The 19,424-nt window shown below is 40.9% G+C and overlaps 2 protein-coding genes across 2 annotated transcripts in view; one reads left to right on the top strand and one right to left on the bottom strand.

Moving 5' to 3' along the window:
• Window positions 1–742: 742 nt before the first annotated feature.
• On the top strand, window positions 743–9,610 carry txndc5 (thioredoxin domain containing 5). Its single transcript, XM_062441701.1, has 10 exons — window positions 743–1,015; window positions 2,246–2,398; window positions 3,411–3,516; window positions 3,613–3,709; window positions 4,527–4,642; window positions 5,609–5,695; window positions 5,987–6,145; window positions 6,398–6,480; window positions 6,706–6,835; window positions 7,549–9,610. Exons 1-10 carry the CDS (start codon window positions 831–833, stop codon window positions 7,669–7,671), a joined length of 1,239 nt encoding a protein of 412 aa, XP_062297685.1. The 5' UTR covers window positions 743–830; the 3' UTR covers window positions 7,672–9,610.
• A 124-nt stretch (window positions 9,611–9,734) lies between these two features.
• bmp6 (bone morphogenetic protein 6) overlaps window positions 9,735–19,424 on the bottom strand; it is a 45,679-nt gene continuing 35,989 nt past the window's right edge. The window contains exons 5-7 of the mRNA XM_062441700.1: window positions 12,868–12,944; window positions 11,666–11,776; window positions 9,735–11,229 (exon numbers count right to left, since the gene is read on the bottom strand). Of these exons, the coding sequence (XP_062297684.1) occupies window positions 11,080–11,229; window positions 11,666–11,776; window positions 12,868–12,944 (338 nt within the window). The 3' untranslated portion in view covers window positions 9,735–11,079. The remainder of the gene's footprint in view (window positions 11,230–11,665; window positions 11,777–12,867; window positions 12,945–19,424) is intronic.

Raw genomic sequence — 19,424 nt, 5'->3', positions numbered from 1 at the left:
ATTCACGTCACATTTTCTGTGTTTGTTTTCTGGAATTAGACCGCTTCATTCTGTTTCAAACAGTGCTCCAAAACCTATTTTTGAATGAACAACAATCTAAACTAAGATTCTTGCTTAACTTCTGGGAGATGCTGTTTCCACTCTGAATAATACTTTGATTTTGCATCTCAATGCAAACAAATTATATAGGCTAGTATTTAAATCAGATTTAATCAGAAAGTAAGTATTGTAATGATTTTACATTTTGAGTCAGTCTTTTACACTGTATCCAACATTATATTTAATGTATTAATATCTTAGACATTAATAAAACTGCACTGTTTTTGCTTGATTGACCATGTTCAGTAGGGTTCCTATCTGATAAAATCGTTGACCTCAACCTCTCTGGACAGTGAGGGATGCTGAACTGGAAGCTGCAAATAAACACATTCACTTAATTTGAAATAATGAAATAATGCACTTCATTTGAGCCTGTTTTTATCTATATCACGCAGCAGATATGACAAATACATCCATGCATTCACTACGAGTAATGTGCTCTGCCTGCTCAATATTTAGTGATTCATCTTATCTTCGCATCACCTCCACACCACACAGGCTTCCATAGTTCCTCACAGATTGGCACTTGTTTGAACCTGTCAGCCTGGACAGAGTTGCGGGCTGCCACAGATCTACACAACATGCTGACATGCATACCCAGCTGCAGTAATAAGCTTCCTCATATGCATGCGTCCCATCCACAGTGCGCTTAGGCTCATCTTGGAGGCGTGCACGTCTTTTCCAACAGCAGCAGCCGGGACACTTTCCACCCACCGAGAAAAAGATTCACCATGGCCTCAGCACTGAGCTGCACACATTTTCTGCTGTGTTTTATTTATTGTTCGTTACTGTTCACCGCTGTGTTTGGCGACTCTGATGCAGATGAAGATGAGCACGCCAAGCACTCATATACGGTGGAAATGTTCAACGCGGCGGTGCCGACTGCACCCCACTTTGTCATGTTTTACGCCCCATGGTAAGTGGACACTTCCCAAGTTTTTATAAACGACGTTAAAGAAAATAATTCGCACCAACATGTGTCTCTAACATGCCTCATTTGTTGCATAAATGTTTCCTGACTGTATCAGTGGGATTAGAGCTACCCGGCTCGTTAGCCGCTAACATTAGCTAGCATAGCAGAGCAGTTTTCACGACTGTCTCGGTACTAATAATGCTAACAGCTAGCCAGCGGATAGCTTAGTAGTAAATATTGAACCGGGTACATTATAAGTAAAGGCAGCTTTTTAAAGTTGTGCTTGTTTATGGGGCAGAAATGATGTGGCTCAAAGTTGTAGGTTGGTGAGTTGTGCTTACGTGGCATGCACTGATTGACTGTCAGTGGTTCCAAAAATGGGGTTCACGGACCCCCAGAGGTCCTTGAGGGGGCTGCAGGAGTTTTCTTATAAAACTATCGGAGCAGTTCAGTTCATTCATCAGAGTTTCATGTGAATGAAAGCAACAATAGATGCATGAAAGATGAGACTCATAGTCGTAGATAAGAGCAGAAGTTGAGCTCTTCCCATTGTTTTGTCTTCATCTCCAGCAAAGGCTGAGCATAACAATCTCCATGTAACCTTTTTATGTAACCACGCAGTGCATTTCTGTGTTCTTGCCAATTATTGCAACAAAGCAGTATGATCAACTCCAGCTCACATATTTGACTTTTTCTTTGATTTTTCATTGACATGCATTCACATTCCCCGTGTGTCTGTATTCATCAGGGGGTGGTATGCATAAGTTACTCTTCTGTTAAGTAGTATTAAAATGCTACATAAAACCTTAGCTCCATGTGGCCTTCAGTGCCAGAAATAACTGGAGGCTTGCGCTGGAAAGAAGAAAGCATGTTGCTTTATTACTCTTTTGTCATTCAGAGGAGAGTGGAGATATTTATCAGATGTTTCAGCAGCTGGCCACCATCTGTATCTGGGTATTTCTAAGAATACAGTGCCTCTGATATACCAGTATAAACTCATCACTTGGGCTCTAATGCATGCGCATCCACATTTCTTATGGATTTACATACCTTACCATATAAACCATGAAAGAGTGCAAGAGGTGCTGGGTGCAAATGAAAGGTTTCAACCAGGATCACAGTCTATAAACAAAGTTTGAGTTAAAGATGTATTTGAACCGACCAAACTATGTGAAAGCTTTCAGAATAACATATGTTGCACACTGACAGTATTTCTACCACTGTTGTGTTCAGGTGCGGCCATTGCCAGAGGTTACAGCCGGCATGGAACGAACTGGCAGACAAATACAACAGCATGGACGAGCCCCCAGTGTATGTGGTGAAAGTCGACTGTGTCCAGGACACCAAGTTCTGCTCCAACTCTCACGGGGTTCGAGGCTACCCCACGTAAGTAGTAGAGTCACACCAGCTGACGTACCTTTACTCTTATATTCATTTATTTATAGAAATTCATCTGTGTTCATGTAAGCAGAGTGAATAAAAACACAGCTAATAGTGTAGAATCAAACAGTTGTCTTCATCACTGATTTACAGATAAGTGACACATTAACATGCATTTCGTTGAAACTTTAGCCAATATTTTAAAGGACAGTTCCACAATGTTTCAAGTCTGTGTTAAAACATCCGTCAGATGCCCATATCAACAGTGAAGGGGTTTTCCTCCCTGTAATCATTCCTCCTGTTCATATTGGCTATTAAAAGATCCCCTTAAAATGCACTTTACATGTTAGTGATGATAAGGGGGGCAAATCCACAGTATTTTTGTAAAAATGTATTTAAAAGTTTGCAGAAGCTTATATGAGGCTTCAACAGTTTTAGTTTGTCATATCAAGTGGATATCTGCCACATTTACAGTCTTTTGAGCATCAAACTCCCTTTTGTGTTTCCTCAGACAGTGTTTCCCTTGTTAAGCTGCAGTGGAAGTATAGTAACAAAAAGAGAGCTTTTGGCACTAAAAAGACTAACGTTGAAAGCTATCTACTTGATGTGACTCATTTGGACGACTGAAGCTACATATTAGCTTCAGTCGTCCTTACATTGTAAGTATATTATGAAGGGATCTTCTAATGATCAGTATGAACAGGAATCACGATTATGGCAAGAAAAAACCTGTTTCAATTTTCATATGGGTACCTGATTTTTGTCTGAAGACAGGCTTGTAAAACCGCGAACTCATCCTTTAATTTAATTCTCTTACATCTTAAACAATGCTGACTGCATACCACACTCGTGACCGTGTGTAATGATTGACAGAGTTTCTACTCGTATAACTAAAGCTTGTAATGAGGATTGAATGGACTGCATGGGTCACAGAGTTGAAGTGTTGTTGTGAGGCTTTAGACTTAAATCAGCCACATTATAAATCATTCATTCAAAACGTTTTTGTGTTATGTGTTAGGCTCAAGTTGTTTAAGCCTGACCAGGAGGCAGTGAAGTATCAGGGACCAAGAGATTTGCAGTCCCTGGAGACGTGGATGCTGAAGACACTGCAGGAGGATCCTTCAGTAAGTAGAGATCATTCATTTGACTTCAAATTAAGAAACCAGTGATCATTGCAGTGCATGATTGATCTTATATGTGTGTTGTTTTGTTTCCTCCAGGAACCAGAGACTGAACAGGAGCCTCCTAAAGCTCCAGAGCCCAAACAGGGCCTGTATGAGCTCACTGCTCTCAACTTTAAGGCCCACATAGCCAAAGGTAAAGCTCTAGTAGAATATGTGCTGTTCATAATAGCTTCATCAAAAGCAAATGAACCGTAACTTGGTATTGTGTATGTGAGCAGCTGCTTCCTGTCATATTAGATGAAACGTTTGTTTTGTCCCAATTTCGAATTTGTTTTCAGTTTTCAACCACATTGAGTTTTGTTTCTGGAACACTCATTTAGAAAATGGAAACACCTCATTGCCTTGATTTACATAAGTGACATTTCATCATGAACACCTGAGCCCCAGTCCACACGTCAGTCAACGCAAAGCAGCTGTGTAACACTCGTCTCCTGTCAATGCACGTTTCTGGATTTTCACCATGACTGCAAAAATAAACAGCGCTCACGATAATTGTCTCGTTGAAATTGCGGCTCTTAAGTCCCGCTGGAGCTCAATGTTTTGGTTTTGCAGAAAAATAAATGATTGCTTGTTTGGAGATGAAAAACGCCAGGATATGACATAGGCATTTTTAAAGCCGTGTTTATAGGTCCCACCTTCACATCTTGGCAACAGAGCCGCAATAAACGTTGTATAATTGGTCGCGTATACTGTATAAGAGGTGTATATTTTCATTTACAGCCGGCTGTGCTCAGTTTGTAGTGGAATCAACTTTTTACAATATTTCATCAAATCAAAAAATCTGTAACCATAAACTTCTGCAGCCTCAACTAAGCTCAGAATTGTGCAGTCGTGCCTGATTATCCATGTAGTAATTAGTACATACTGTAAGGCATTTACACATTACTGTGTTTCCTTGGTCCCCTGGTGATTAAACATTTCTGACGTCTTTTTTTCTGTTCTTTCTTCAGGTGCTCACTTTGTTAAGTTCTTTGCCCCTTGGTGTGGCCACTGCAAAGCCATGGCCTCAACCTGGGAGCAGCTGGCCACCAGCTTTGAGCACTCTGATGATGTCAAAATAGGAAAGGTGGGTCCTTTTTGATTTACAGCATATTCATGGCCTGGCAATGACTGACTAGTTTGAGAACAATACCTGAACAGTATTCTGAAAACTGAAGCAGCTAAATATGATGTAAATGTAAGAAAAAGTTGAACAGTTGGTAAGTATGGGATAAAATGTCACATTAACTCATAAATAATCTTATTTTAAAGGTGCAATATGTAACAATTAGAAATTCTTGGCATTGGTGGCTGTTAAGTGAGTGAAGTTAACATTCCGTTAGCATGAGCGAGCAGTAGAGCTAACTTTAGCCAGCCAAACCACTATATCACGATATATGTTTAGGTAAGCTAACTTTATGCTTTGCAGTATTTTTAGCTTACCTGACTCTGTGTTGTGGTAGGTGCTGGTTGTTGGTTGAAGTTAGAACACTCCATTTCTAAAAAGTTAGCTTATGTTGCACCCTGTTGGCATCGGAGAAAGGCAAGCTAAGGAGTGCGTAGTCTTTTTTTTTTTTAATCTTTTTTTTTTACGACCCGTAAAAACTTGGCATTGGCAACAGAAAGGGATTAATACATGTAAATTGCTTCACAATCCATACATGTAGCACCTTTTTAAAGCATAAAAAGTGTAGCCTTCTATGCAATCTTTTTAATTTGATGACATATCTGTTTAAAATCAGGGCAACTAAAAAAGGTTTTTAGCTCTCTTTATTCACTCTTAAGTTTGCTGGTATTTGTCCTTTCAATGATATGTTCTGAAAGTCTGAGTTTCAGTTTATTGCAGAGGTGAAGCAGGGCTCTATTTGCTCTCTTCAAGACGCTACCTGTTCACTCACCAGTCTTATCAGCTTGACAGAACAGGATTCTGGTCATTTGAGACATTATCTGTTTACACATAGGATTAATAATAACTACTGACGCCTCCTAAGCAAATTTGCAGGGTCAAAGTTTGCTTAATTTAATAACACATGTTCATATACTGGTTGTTTAGGTGGACTGCACACAGCACTATGAGGTTTGTTCTGAGAATGGCGTGCGAGGATATCCCACACTGCTCTTCTTCTACAACGGACAGAAGGTACGTAGAACTGTTTATAACTCTTTATTCCCAAGTGATCTCTGCATGAACAGCTGTGTTACATCTTCAAAGACATCAGTGTGCCAACTTCTGACGTGCTTTTTGATAAAAAATTAATCAACATTGTGCTGTGGTTAAAATAACTTATTGTAAAGCACATGTATTTGCTTTACAGCTAAATGATGGCTTTGATAATAACCAAACTGACTATCCCAAGAAGTTAATTAAAAAGCCTCCACATTTATAGTAATAGCAGTAAAACATTAATTCTCGTGTATCGTCTTCATGTAGACAGAACAGTACAAAGGAAAAAGAGACCTGGACTCTTTCAAAGACTTTGTGGACAACCAGCTGAAGGCAGCTCTCACTGTGGAGGAGGACGAGCATCCACATGAGGAGCAGAAATCAAACGAGATCCCCACCGATGAGCCAGCCAAAGAGGAGGTGAAGGTGAGTGTGAACAGCAGGAAGAAGAATTCCTGTTTTCTTCCTCATGTATTTCTTGCTTGTTAGTTGTCTAGTTACAGTGTCGATGAATGTGATCATGTGTCATGCTGGATACATTATTGTTTGTGCTCTTGGTGTTAATTCTTTCACTCTGACTACCCTCATGAAGTCAACGTCACAATTTTGCACTTATGTCATTCAGACACATTTCAGAAGAGGTTAATATTACAGTTTGTATTTGTTTCCTCTCTGCAGTCCAGCGTGTATGTCCTAACAGAGACCAACTTTGATGAGACAGTAGCCAAAGGACTCACCTTCATCAAATTCTACGCTCCATGGTAAGATCAGTTCTGGAACAATTAACCTGCTTGGATAAAAATTGCAAGGTGATTTTAATATAGAACCAAATGTCATTGTTTTGTCTTTTCTTTAAAAAAAATGCCTGCAATAGTATCAAACAAATGTGAAAAGACTGAGTCATAGAAAGCATTATATAACACTAATAACACAGTCAGCGTTATTGATGTGAAGTGACGTCATCCCCGTCTTATCCTGCTGTGTAGGTGCGGCCACTGTAAGAACCTCGCTCCAACATGGGATGATCTTGCCACCAAGGAGTTTCCCGGTCTCACTGACGTCAAGATAGCCAAAGTGGATTGCACTGTTGAGCGCACACTCTGCAATAAGTACTCTGTAAGTATGTGGGTGTCAGCTACAGTTTATACAGTTGGACACCAACTAAACTGGACGTCTAGCAATAGTAGCCTGTCACTAACCATCAGGATTAAGTGTGTTATACAGGATGTAATTAAACTATAGAACAATACAACTGCCACATACTTAAATATGTATGTGGCAGCTGGAATGACGCTACTGAGAGGAAAGCTTTGGGGCCTTATTTAGTGTTGACAGTAGTGTGAAGCTGCTACTCTCAACTTCAACGTCAAACTAACCTGTAACATATCTATAAGGAAGCGATAAAAAGCAAAGTCACTTGGAATCAGATGCATCTTTAAAATTCTTGTCTTGAAACTTCCTTGTTTGTTCAGATAAAGTTTGTTTAGCATTTAGAAGCCCAGTGGTCAATCATTAATCCGGTTTTGTAGTTGTAAAAAATACACTTGAAGTTGCAACGTTGAATTGCTGCATCAGAGTTCAACATCCACAGTTTGAATTATCTGAAGGCTTTGAGTGATGATTCACTGATAAAATGTGCCATATTTGTTATGCTTTTCTTAAGTTTGGAGAACAGATAGACCTTTGACCCAAAACAGTTGATAAGATTTTGGGAGTGATCAGAATTAATCTCAGCTGTTGAAACACTGCATGGTACTTTAGAATAAGGTTTTCAAACAGAGTTAAGCACATGGAATAACTTCTTCTCCTTTTCTTCTGTTTGCACTCAGGTACGAGGTTACCCAACTTTAATCATCTTCAGAGCAGGAGAGCAGGGTGATGAGCATCACGGCGGGCGGGACCTGGAGAGCCTGCACAGTTTTGTGATGAGGCAGGCGAGGGACGAGCTGTAAAAACAGTCCAACCAGCGCTCACTCTTCACCACTCTGCTCACCCACACTGCATATCTGGCCAGTAGGATACCACTCTTATGTCCTACAGATGCCAACCTCCCCCCTCCCTCCTCTCCTCTCCTCTCTTTCTCCCTCCAGTGATTAAGGACAGAATGATTCAGCTGAGTGTTTGGGATGTGAATGTATTTTTTTCATTGCTGTCCCCCAACCTCAAATCTTCTAAAAAAAGGAGACTTGTATCGTACCGGTTGGGTCTGCAATAGAAGCAACATGTCTGACAACCACTTTGCAAGCACTGCTCAATCGATCAGAACTCCTCGCACAAATAAAATGTTTATTAAAAGGGTTGCACTGACGGACAGATGTCCCAGTTCCTGCGTGTTTAAAAAAAAAAAACCCTGTAGTTTCTGTAGCCACTTTTTACAAAAATGCTCAATTTTATACATGGGATCTGTTGTTAAATCATAAGCCATTAATGTTACAGTACTGTCACTCCAAAGGTTGTAAAGGTTGCATCACACTAATGTGAATTTGAGTGTTAAGTTGAGGGGACTTTCTATCCATGCCAGTGATGGCCTATCTGACTTAACTCTCAGGGAAATGCCCACGCAGGCTAGAAGGAGTTGTGATGAAGGCTGATGTGGCACAGACATTATTTTCTCTCTCTGATGAGGGGTTTAGCTTTTTTTTAGGAAACAACCAGACAAATTTCTTATGAAAGGTGATTAGAATTGGTAAACGTAACATCTCAGAAATGGGATAAGGAAGGTCGACTCGTGTGATCTCATTCAGCCATCCCTCACTACTCCTGCTAGCATTCAGGGTCTCAGGCCTGGACCATGTTGCCCCATATCTCCATTACTGAACACTGTTAGTTTCATGTGAAAGAGCTGCAGCCTGGTGTCTGCTTAAAACTGTCCCTTTATGATCTCATCAAATGTAATACAAAATAAAATGTGAATGTAAAAGTTTAGTGCTGTATTTCTCAGGCCAGGTCCTGTAGATGGAAGAGAAGAGGGCAGTTGGGTCACTTGGAGCCAGTATTGAGGGTAAAACAAACAGTGTTAACCTCCCTCTGTGGTGTTGATACTTGTGAGATTTAAACTGAAAGGAAACTTCACTGTGGCTCAGGTTAACGTGGGCTTGCTTGCATTAATATCATATTTCTGACTATGATCTGTTCCTACTTTGAGTTGATTGAACCTGCTGTATCTCATGTCATTTCATTTTCCTGGTTCCACCTAATACAGTGTATCTGAATGTCCTGTCTGAAAGTGAACATGGATAGTTGGTGATTTGATGATAAAATCCTCCAGCTGCTGGTTTCTAAATCTTACACTAAAACAATCTGTAAAAGGTATCATCAGTTACAAAAATGCAACCAAAATACGTCAATATTTGGCTGGTTTTAATTTCCTGTTGTACTGCAAAGGTCATATACTGTATCATAACCATCAACACACAGATGCAACATGCACAGAAGGTTAATTGGTGTTTGGAAATTAAACAGTCAAAGGCCAAGAAATCATCTGTATTCATAACTGGGTCTTATAGCATTTACATCCATGCCAATAATAAGTCTTTTCAGTGTACATTTCTGTGATTGACTATATTGTGGTGAACTTCACCCAGCTGTCAGGCCATGTCACTTACAATGGAAATGCTCTTTGACCCAGGTTATGTGAAACATATTTGCAGCATGGTGCAGGGCACCATTTATTGTCTAACCCAGGTACACAAACAATCACACACAAAGCAGCTTTTTGTCAGAAAAAGTTTTTATGGATAGCACATGGTCTAAGGAACTCCAGTGACAGAAGTTTATTTTTTTCCTTGTGAGTCATGGGTTGTGCGCTACCCATGAATTTTGTACAAAAAAAGAGTGAATAATGGCAAGTTGTAACATGAGATTTCATAATAAAAAAAATTTCAAAAATAAGTTTGTACTTTCATTTTGTTCTTGCATCTGTCTCTTAATAAGGTATGTGATTTTTCTTTTTAATAAAAGGTGCAATAAATAAGCTGAGAATGTACAAGTATTTACAAAAAACAGTCTAAACATGATCACAAATGTAAACAGCAGCTTACCAGAGGTATATTTTGTAATTTATGATTGGTTAGGCACGTAAGGTATTTAGATTCTTATTGGTATTAGTTTTTCATTAAAATATGTTCTCTAAAAGACTCCACGTCATTCAAAGACACTGAACTCAAGACTCACAGTAACAAGTTCAATTGGAAAGACGTTGCCACCGGACACAAATCTCAACACAAGTTTACCCTTAGGGTTGAAAAAGCAAAAGGGCTATTTCAGACAGCTGGCACAGAAACCGTCCTGCCGGCTGTTTTTGACTCGCAAAATGTTTTTCCACAATCTCTTGATGGGTTGTCAGGGGTTGAAGCGTTTGTTAACTTTGTGAGTGCAGCAACATGGAAATGGCCATTTGCGGTATGTCGGAGGGATAAGGCTGTATTCTTCGGTTCTTTGGAGAAAAACATCAGTTTAGCCACAACATGCATCATGTTGAACCAGCCTGGTGAATCGCAGCTCAGCGTGAGCCCGGCAAATATTGACACTGAGGGGATATTTGGAGCAGTGCACTGCTAAAGTAGCCTGCGGTCACTTTGGTTCAGTCCATATTATATTTTAGGAAGGCAAATATGGCTTGAGGAGAAAATACATTAGGGAAGAGGAAGGAAATATGAATCTTCTAACCCCAATCACATTTGTACTGATTTGACTCATGTATATGTATATGTCGTTGGGTACTGTTGGATTTCTTCCCCGGGGTCATGCGCTGTAGAGTTGTTCATCAATAATTACACAAGCTTCTTCTGAGAACTGATCCAGCGTAGTTTTTTTCTTTGTCGGAGAGGAGAAGGGAAAGAAAGCAGCACTCTGACTGGTACCACGACAGTTCAGTTTTGCCCTCGCCCTCACAAGTGAGGGAGAAGGTGCAGTAGCCTCGTTGGCGCACATACGCACACTTCCATAAACACATAATATACAAACTTAAACACTCCCTCCTCCCCACATACACACAGTCATTCACTCACTTGCAGACCCATGAAGTGAAGAGTCCTCTCCACAGCCGATAGAGAAGGTGATAGACAACTTGGTGGCTCAACGCTGGAGTGGGGTGAAGTTTTTTACAACGGTCCCCTTAAGTTTAAATCCTTGCTTTTTAACTTTCAAAGATAAACTGTTCATGTGGGCAGATGCATTGTTTGAATTGTCCAAGATTACTTAAATCAAACATGTAAATGATCTTTTCAGGCAGACGTGCAGGCTTGCAGGCTGAGGATGTGAGCAGGAGACCGGTGTCCAGTTGAGGTCAACCTCACCTTGGATTTGCAGCCCTTTGCCAACCCAACTTTAAATGAAGCACTACCGCTACCTCGACGGTGTCAGTGGCAGCCGCAGGCGCGCACCACCATGTTCTTGTATTTCTTTAATATGACGTTGGAGTTGTCGTCGAAGTAGAGCACTGAAATGGCGTGGAGCTTGGTGGGGGCGCAGCATGGCTTCGGGACGTTCTCGGGGTTCATCAGGTGCACCTGAAAATCAGAGAGAATGTTTTCCAATCAACTGTTTAGACTCTACATGGACATTTCAACCATTAGATCATTGTACGCTCACTGCATGAGAAAAAAATACTAAATGATGGATTACTGGTTGGTTGCACCATTCACAGATGTTGGCTTTGTACATGATGAAGGATATAAATAAAAACAAATATGATAAAGAAAAAAATATGTCTTGGTTTGTTTAGTAATTGATCTGCAAGTGATGAAAAATGAGTTAAAAAAAACAGTTAAAAAACCAAAAGTCTTTCAGTGAATTCATACACATCCTCACAATGTAGAGCCATCCACTGATGATATAAACATTTGTTACATGAGTGCTTTAAGCTTTCCTTGTATGAAGGGAGAGATAAACACACACTGAGTTTTCCAGCACCAAGGTTGACAGAATCCCGTGGGTTTTTCTTACCAGTGTCTGTACAATGGCGTGGTTGGTGGCGTTCATGTGGGCGTTGAGGGGGAAGGAGCACTCTCCGTCACAGTAGTTGGCTGCGTAGCCTTCAGGAGCAATGATCCAGTCCTTAGAGACACAAGGCAGTAAACATAAACTGTTATTTGGCATTTTTAAAGGCCAACTCATTAAGGCTTTATAAATAGAACAATTCTAGAAAGGTCAGATCTGGTTTTGTAATTCAGCCATATTAGTGGAAAACATCTTTGCATCACTGTGAGTAACTGAATAAGCAGCTCTTCCATGTCGTTTTGTTGTCTGAGGATGCAGCACTGCTTGTCTTCTATAGTGACCCACCTGACTTCTGTTGGGAAATTCAGTGCTAACCTCGTCTCTGAGGACAAAGCCCTGCTCAAACACTTGTGTCTGTGGAATCGCTCAGGGAAGCAATACTTCTCTTCTGCTTCCTTTCCCTCGCTGTCTTACCGTTTCGCTCTGACAAATTCCCTGCGTGTTTCACCTCTTTCTAACTTGTTTTTGTGTTTTTATCAAGTGCACGTACCTTCCTGCTTGTCAATAATATCTGTCTGTCTTTCTCTGCCTGTCTCTCTCTCTCTTTCTGCTCAGCTTCCTTCCTGTGTGCACGTGTTAGCGTGTGTGTGTGTTTGTGTGTGTGTGAGAGAGAGTGCAGTCTCCCTCTAGATGTCAGTGCTGTGTTAACAGCTTACAGCTTGTTTGTAAGGATGTGTGTAACAGTGCCCCTCGCTTCTATTTCTTCCTGTGTCTGTCACACACACACACACACACACACACACACACACACACACACACACACACACACGAACCTGCAGTGTGAAACATCAGTTTACTCTAGTGAGCTAATTTAATTAATTTTCTCTGTTGAGCACACCCTTGTTTGGCAGTGCTAGTTTCACATTTATCTGACAGTCAGTGGTGTTTACAGTGTGTGTCATGTGATGCTGTCTAACACAATTAAAAGATTTTTTCTAAAGACTGCAATGTCAGTTAAAAAGAAAAAGGAAAAAAAAAGACTATCCATAAATAATCTAAATCCCTGTAAAACTAAAAATGTACTTTTGCTCTGTATGGTTGCAATATAAAAACTATACATAAAGACAGACTGTGTGGGCCATTTGAAACATTTGATTTGAAGCCTACTGAGGCCTTCATGATGTACTGTGTATGAACATGTGTTATACCTGCCAGCCCAGCTCTCGGAAGCTGACGTAGAGTTCATGTCTTCTGCAGGCTGTCTTCTGATCGCTGCTGTTATAATCTGAAACAGAAGAACAGAAACAGTAACTTGGGAGGAAATCATAACCTGTGTCACTACATGATCGATGGGACAAACACACTCAGCAAAAAACTACCCTGAGTAAATAATGTTTTTACAAGAATTCCCAATTAAACCCTGTGCATGTGACGCATTACATTCTGAATGTGAGAGCAGAAGAATAACACAATACGCCTCATGTAATGCACTGGGTGGAGACGCATGTGAGGGCGTAGACCAGAGCATAGGCACAAATTCTCATTACAGTGGTCACTTTTCTGTACATGCTCCACATTCATCTGCTGTCTAATGCGTTTGCCTAATTGAATTCATCAGCAGTCAAATATCGCAAGTGGTGACACAGTGACAACAGTGCTTGTGTCAGACTCTCTCGCCCTCTCTCTGTTCCACTCTGCAGCCGCCTAGCAGCAGGGTGGACGGCGGCAGACTGTCCCAGGTATAGGTTTGGTTTTCACAGGCGAGGAGGTCATTGTTGGCATCCATCACCATGTTGAAGTCAAGTGGGTGACACCAACTTTCCACTGACGTTTCAAGTGTTTTTTCTCTCTCTCACCCTCTCTCTGTCGTGCCTCATTGATTTGATTGTTTTGATTATTATTTTTTTCCCTCACAAACCTCCTCGAGAGAGACAATGACAGGAAGAGAACGCAAGCTCTAACAGTAGTTAGTCCTGTATTCTTAAAAGAGCCTTATCCAGGAAGACTTGTGATGGATGGCAGCACCGTTTACAGACATCAAGAATGTCCAAACAGTCAGAACAGAAGGTCACGAGGAAGTGTGAGGCAGTGTGATCAGCTAAGCGTGGCTTCTTGTTGGCCCCAGCGCCCTAAGCGTCCCTTCAGCCTGGAGATGATTTAAATTGTAGCTGCTTGTCATTTGGTTTGTCATTAGGGTTCAAATATGGCTTTCTGATTCCATGTTTAACCTTAGATTAACTGCTGAAGCTATTCACTTTACACCCTACAAGAACAAACAGTTTTCAGACTTTTTTCTCTAACTGGCTGCCTCATTCGCTACTTTTCAAAGTTGTTCATTGCATCATCAGTCTATTTAATGTAGCCACTTATCCTGTCAAATTATGCCAACATGGTTATTTGTTTCTCGCAGGCTATAAACTGTTTGCGTAGAGAAAAAAGCTGCACATTACTGCGATTGAAGCACTTACAAAAGATTTTTCATTCCTTTATAATATATGGAGAAGCAAATTAAAAAGGTATAGCCTTATATCCATCATTAGATTACTTTCCAGAAAAGTGCGCTTCTGTCAAAAAAAAAAAAAAAGACAGAGCCAGTGAGTCTGACTGCAGGCGGAGATTTGTCACTAAGTCATAGCCACCACCCAGCCACTCACCTCACTAACTCAGCAAAAGCAGCCAACACACACACACACACACACACATATTTCCAATCTGCATGCTTCATTGATGTGTGCATCATTCACTAGCAGTGTCCCCTACGTACAAAACCACACGCACACACACAAATTGCTTGATGTTTATGTGTTTAACAGTCAAAACCACTTTGCTGCTCATTAAAAGGAAGAATTCTCATTTAAAGTCAGCGGTACTTAGTTGCATTAACATTTCATCATCAAATCAAATTAAACAGACACACTGAGCACTCTGACCAGACTCTGGTGTTTTAGCTGGATCCGTCTCAAATATAAAAAAAAGAAATGGCAGACAGAGAGTGAGAGTGAGAGGGGGTGAGTGGTGAGTTGAACTTGGCATTTGGATTAATCTAAGCTAAAAGTAAATGAGGAGAGAGAGAAATAAAAAGGCTGCAGGGAGAACCCATAGCAAGAAAGAAAATATTGTTCGCGGCACAATAAAACAGCTGCACCTCCTGCCTTTCAGGGGTCATCACACAAATCAAATCTAAATCCTTCCCGTTTCTTTTTATTGCAGCACAACGGGAATACGTCATTTGATTCGACGAGTTAATTCTGTAGGAGAGAGGAAAGAAGAGGTGAGACTGGTCACGACAGGCGGTAGCGGGTGAGGTCAAAGGGTCAGCCGTAAGCGTCGGATACAGTCAGGTGTTTCCCCAGTTGGGGTTTCCTTCCTCTTCGATAGGAAGGGCAGCTCGCTGGGTGTCTTCTAATATGGAAACGCAGAGTTTATGTGAGTGTGTGTACTGTTGATGGTGTGTGTGATTGCCGGGGTGTAATCTTTTTATGGATGCACGTGTACTCTGCATTCAGGCATGCATATTTGGCTGTGTGTATGTGTGTGTGTGTGTGTGTATGAATGCAGGGTCATGTGGTGTTCATCCTGCCTCCCTGTGGACTGACTGACCTGCCAGACTCTTCAACAGCAGAGAGCATTTGGATTTAACAGATTTACTGTATGTTGACCTTCACAAACAAGGAAACAGGCTGGTCCTAAAACAGCTGCTGCAGGATCCTACTGATGTTTTCCATAATTACGACAACAGCAAATAAAAAACACTTTTTGTATGCATTGTAGTGGAAATTTGCAGTGTGTACAGTGTTTATATACAGGAAACAACCAAGGGCAGAGGAAGAGTGCCAGAGGAAAAGAACAAAGCTGATTGGCTGAGTGACTTGGATGACCTGATGTGAACTTGAGGTGATTTTTATTGAGAGAGGAATTACCATGGCTCTTAAATGACACATTACAGTAATAAAAGGTTGATAGGGCTTTAACGGAGTTAATGTGCAGAGATTTATAAGTCTCTATTGGAATGTGGAGCATGTAGACTCAATCATGATGTGATGACTGGGCCGATGCAGCTGTACATCGATCAGTTTTAAGAGCTTTGTGTGTATATGACAGTGAGCATGTCTGTATGTGTGTGTCTGTCTGTAGATAACATATAGTACTCAGTGCTTCTGAACTCTGAAATTCACTCTGCCTCAGACTACACACACCCATGTTTCACACACACACAATCCCAGAGACCCCCTCCTCCCTCATCCAGGTCTAGTTTAATGGTGCGTGACATTCAGCTGCGGGTCACATCGCAGCCCAGGGTTCAGTGTGAGTGAAGCTGCATTGCTGCCTGCACACTTGTCAGTTGTAGGCACACTACTACACTGGTAGGCATTAATAAAATCATTCATCACTAGAACTACAGGCAAGGTGAGAAAATCTGATCATCTCACATATATGACATTAACTGGAATTATTTGCAGACATCGAATATGACTGTATTTTAATTCCTCTGTTTATTTATCAGATTAAATTAATTAAATTGATAAAAAAAAGCCTAAATATATTGTTGTATAATCAGCAGATCATTATTCCTGTAAGTTTTTTAATGAAAATTACAGTGAACAAAATGTGTATACCAAGGCATGCTAAAATACTAGCTTGCTTATATGCTGTACGGTATAAGGTATGGTTTTTAGAAACACACACACACACACGCACACACACACACACACACACACACACTCATTTTCCTTGCACCTCTCGGCCTTCAAAGCCATCTGCATTTACAGTCTGTGGGGCTCTTTAAGAGGAATAAAGCTGATATTTACTGTGGGCTTTCATTGAGTGTAAAGGCCCAGATTTGTGGTGCCCATAAACCACATCTCCCCTTCCTGCCTGTAAAAATTTAATGCCACACAGCTACCGCTGAGCTCCGGCTCCCATGAGGCTTCCATTCATTTCTTTTTCCCTTTCCCTGACAGAGAGAAGATGTGGGAAGAAATGTAGTCAGCATAGATCATACTTATTATACTAATATGTACTAATAGTTACTAATTAAAAGTCTGTTACGACACTCTAGTGTCTTTGGGAGTATTCCAGTTGGGGTAGTGAGTTATCCCAAATGATTTAAAATCACATAATTCAAACGGTTTTATGACTCTCATTCATTAAAGAAATAGTTCAGCATATCGAGAAATAAACTACAGCCAGCAATGTGCTAGCTTAACTAACACCACATACCAGCATCTATAAAGATCACTAATTAAACGGTTAAATCTTGTTTGTTTGGTGGTGGTTATATTTGGGGATTATGCCAAACTATTTCTTGGTCCAGGTGTAGTGACTGCCTGGACTCTTATCTATCTTAACAAGCTGCTATCTCCTGCTTATACCATTTATTCCAAGCTTCACTAACCAGCTGCTAACTGTTGCTTTAGTCTTACCAGAAAGCATGTTTTTACAGAATGTCAAACTATTGGACATACAGGACATTATCATGAACTCCAGTTTCACCCGCTTCATCAAGAGCAAGTATTTGAATATAAAGTGGAAAAAAAGCTCTTTTCAGGACATATTAATGTGAATGGCACTGAGCTCTGCTCCCATTTTACAGCAGCTTACCTAACAGTGTTTAACCTGGAAATGTTTCTCTATGAGTAGACAAACATCCATTTGACCATGTGACACTAAAACTCTCCACTGAAACTAATTCACATTGAATTCATTGAGGTGGGGCCGTCGATGCTGGTTCTCCACCCTGTCTATTCAATAGCAGGGGAAACACTGCTCCTTACTGAGCTTCGGCACTGTAGCTCTTTAACACTGAGGCTTTCGATACACTGTATGAGTCCTGGGCTGATATTAACCCTTCACTACACTACCTGCCATTCATTAAGCCTCGAAAACACTTTAACCAGCACCTCTGTCAGAAGGAAAAGGCTATAAATTATATTTATCACATCGTTCCGAAAATACAAGAATCAAATGGTGCCAATTCAGACTTTATAGCAAGGGTGTTATGTGAATGAAGTGTGTGCGTGTGTGTGTGTGTGTGTGTGTGTGCATGTGTGTGTGTGTGTGTGTGACATATGACATTAAAAAGTAATTTCAAGCCCAACAGACCACAATCTCTCAGACCGCCTCGCTGTAATTCTATAGTTTCCTCCAGCAACTTCTCAAATCAGGACTCATTTTGGAGCAAGGAAAGATTGCATGTTTTACAGTAGCAATTACATGAACTCCCATAGAGGTGGTGGTGACAGAAAACTTAGGTTATACAGTATAGGCCAATGTTTAAAATAAAATCTGCGTCCTCAACACGGAAGAAGGAAGGAGAGAGTCCCAACCCCCATGAAGACATGAGAGAATGTCACTGTTGTCCCTCATGTTTTCTCCTCTCCTCTCCCTCCATCCCTCCCTCCAAGCACTACTACTGAAGTTTATCTTTCTTCCTGTCTTTCATCACAGAGGTTATTAAACCCTGCGAGGGAGCTCCGCCATGTCTAATTACTCCAACGGTAAACAAAAGGAGGTCGGGTGGGGAAGGAGCGAGGAGAATGAGGAGGAGGCGGGAGGAGAGGAGAGACAGATGAAAAAACACAGCTGGCCGAGAGCCGTGTTATTATAATTCTTTAAGCGATACTGTTAGCGTGGTCAGTCTTTTAGCTGCGCAGCTAATGACTGGCTAGGCCTAATTACAGGCCGCCTGTGCTGTGCTGGGACGTGATATTCCTTCCCCGGATGGTTGTTAACTTCCCCCACAGCCAAAGCCCAACCTGACTCCCATTACCTCCCCGGCCTTCTTCGCCCACAAAACCCCAAATTACCTTTAAAGGTGTTGTATTGTTCTTTTGGCAAGGTACACGGCAGCGTTTTCCACTCCGCACAGCTCAGGCACACCCAGAGGGGGTGGAAATATCAAAAATATTCATACATTGTTCTCACAATTCAAGACAATGTGTAAATGACTACTAAACTAAACAAGGGAACAAGACATTAGACTAAAACTGTGAGTAAAAAAAAGTGGAAAACAGAGCTGATTCATTACTCATATAATCACACCATTATCTAAAAACTAATGCTGCAGAAATTTATTTGGCTGATTTCGTCCTCTTGTGTCATCTGGAAGATATTTAATATCACATGTCGTTTTAAATCTAGCTCGTAAAATTATGAAAATGAGAAAAATAACAAGGCCCAAAAGCCTTGCAGGGAATACAGCTGGGAATATGTAGATTTCCCAGTTAAAAGCTTGTTTTATATCCTTCGCACACTGAGAAAGGCGTTTTAGGAATTTATGACAAAGCAAAGCAGCGCGGCCAAATTCCTAAATCTAAATGAAAATGGACAAAAATAGTTCTCCAGTTGTCAGTTGCACTCAAAATGAGGACAACCTAATAAAAAGAGATGCAGTAAAATCAGTGCACCACACAGGTCAGGAGTGTGCAATTTGGGCAGAGGATAAAATCTATTTTCAGAATACACACAGAGCAAAGTAACTCATGTTGAAAAAAGGTTTTAAAAAGCCTCTACAGTGAGTGGAACTGCTTTAGTGTGCTAGTGCACACTAAAGCAATTAAAAACAAACACGTTGCTGCCTCCGGCCTTAGATCTCGTGTTTTTTCGGAAAAAGCATCAGGGTGAATTATCGGTGAAATACTCCTTTTACATGAAGCTGCAGTGGCTTGAACTGATGTGCTGAAGCTCTGTAGCTCTGTGCCAAACAGAAACTCGGGGACAACATCCACATTTAGTTTCTCCCTATGAGAGCTCCACAAGACGGATG

Source organism: Scomber scombrus, chromosome 20, assembly GCF_963691925.1.
Source record: "Scomber scombrus chromosome 20, fScoSco1.1, whole genome shotgun sequence".
Taxonomy (NCBI): domain Eukaryota; kingdom Metazoa; phylum Chordata; class Actinopteri; order Scombriformes; family Scombridae; genus Scomber; species Scomber scombrus.
This window is presented reverse-complemented; position numbering and strand designations above follow the sequence as displayed.

Coding starts and splice junctions, on each gene's coding strand:
- txndc5 (XM_062441701.1), top strand. CDS start 831: ATGGCCTCAGCACTGAGCTGCACACATTTTCTGCTGTGTTTTATTTAT. Junction 3,517..3,612: donor CACTGCAGGAGGATCCTTCA/GTAAGTAGAGAT, acceptor TGTTTCCTCCAG/GAACCAGAGACTGAACAGGA. Junction 6,836..7,548: donor CACTCTGCAATAAGTACTCT/GTAAGTATGTGG, acceptor GTTTGCACTCAG/GTACGAGGTTACCCAACTTT.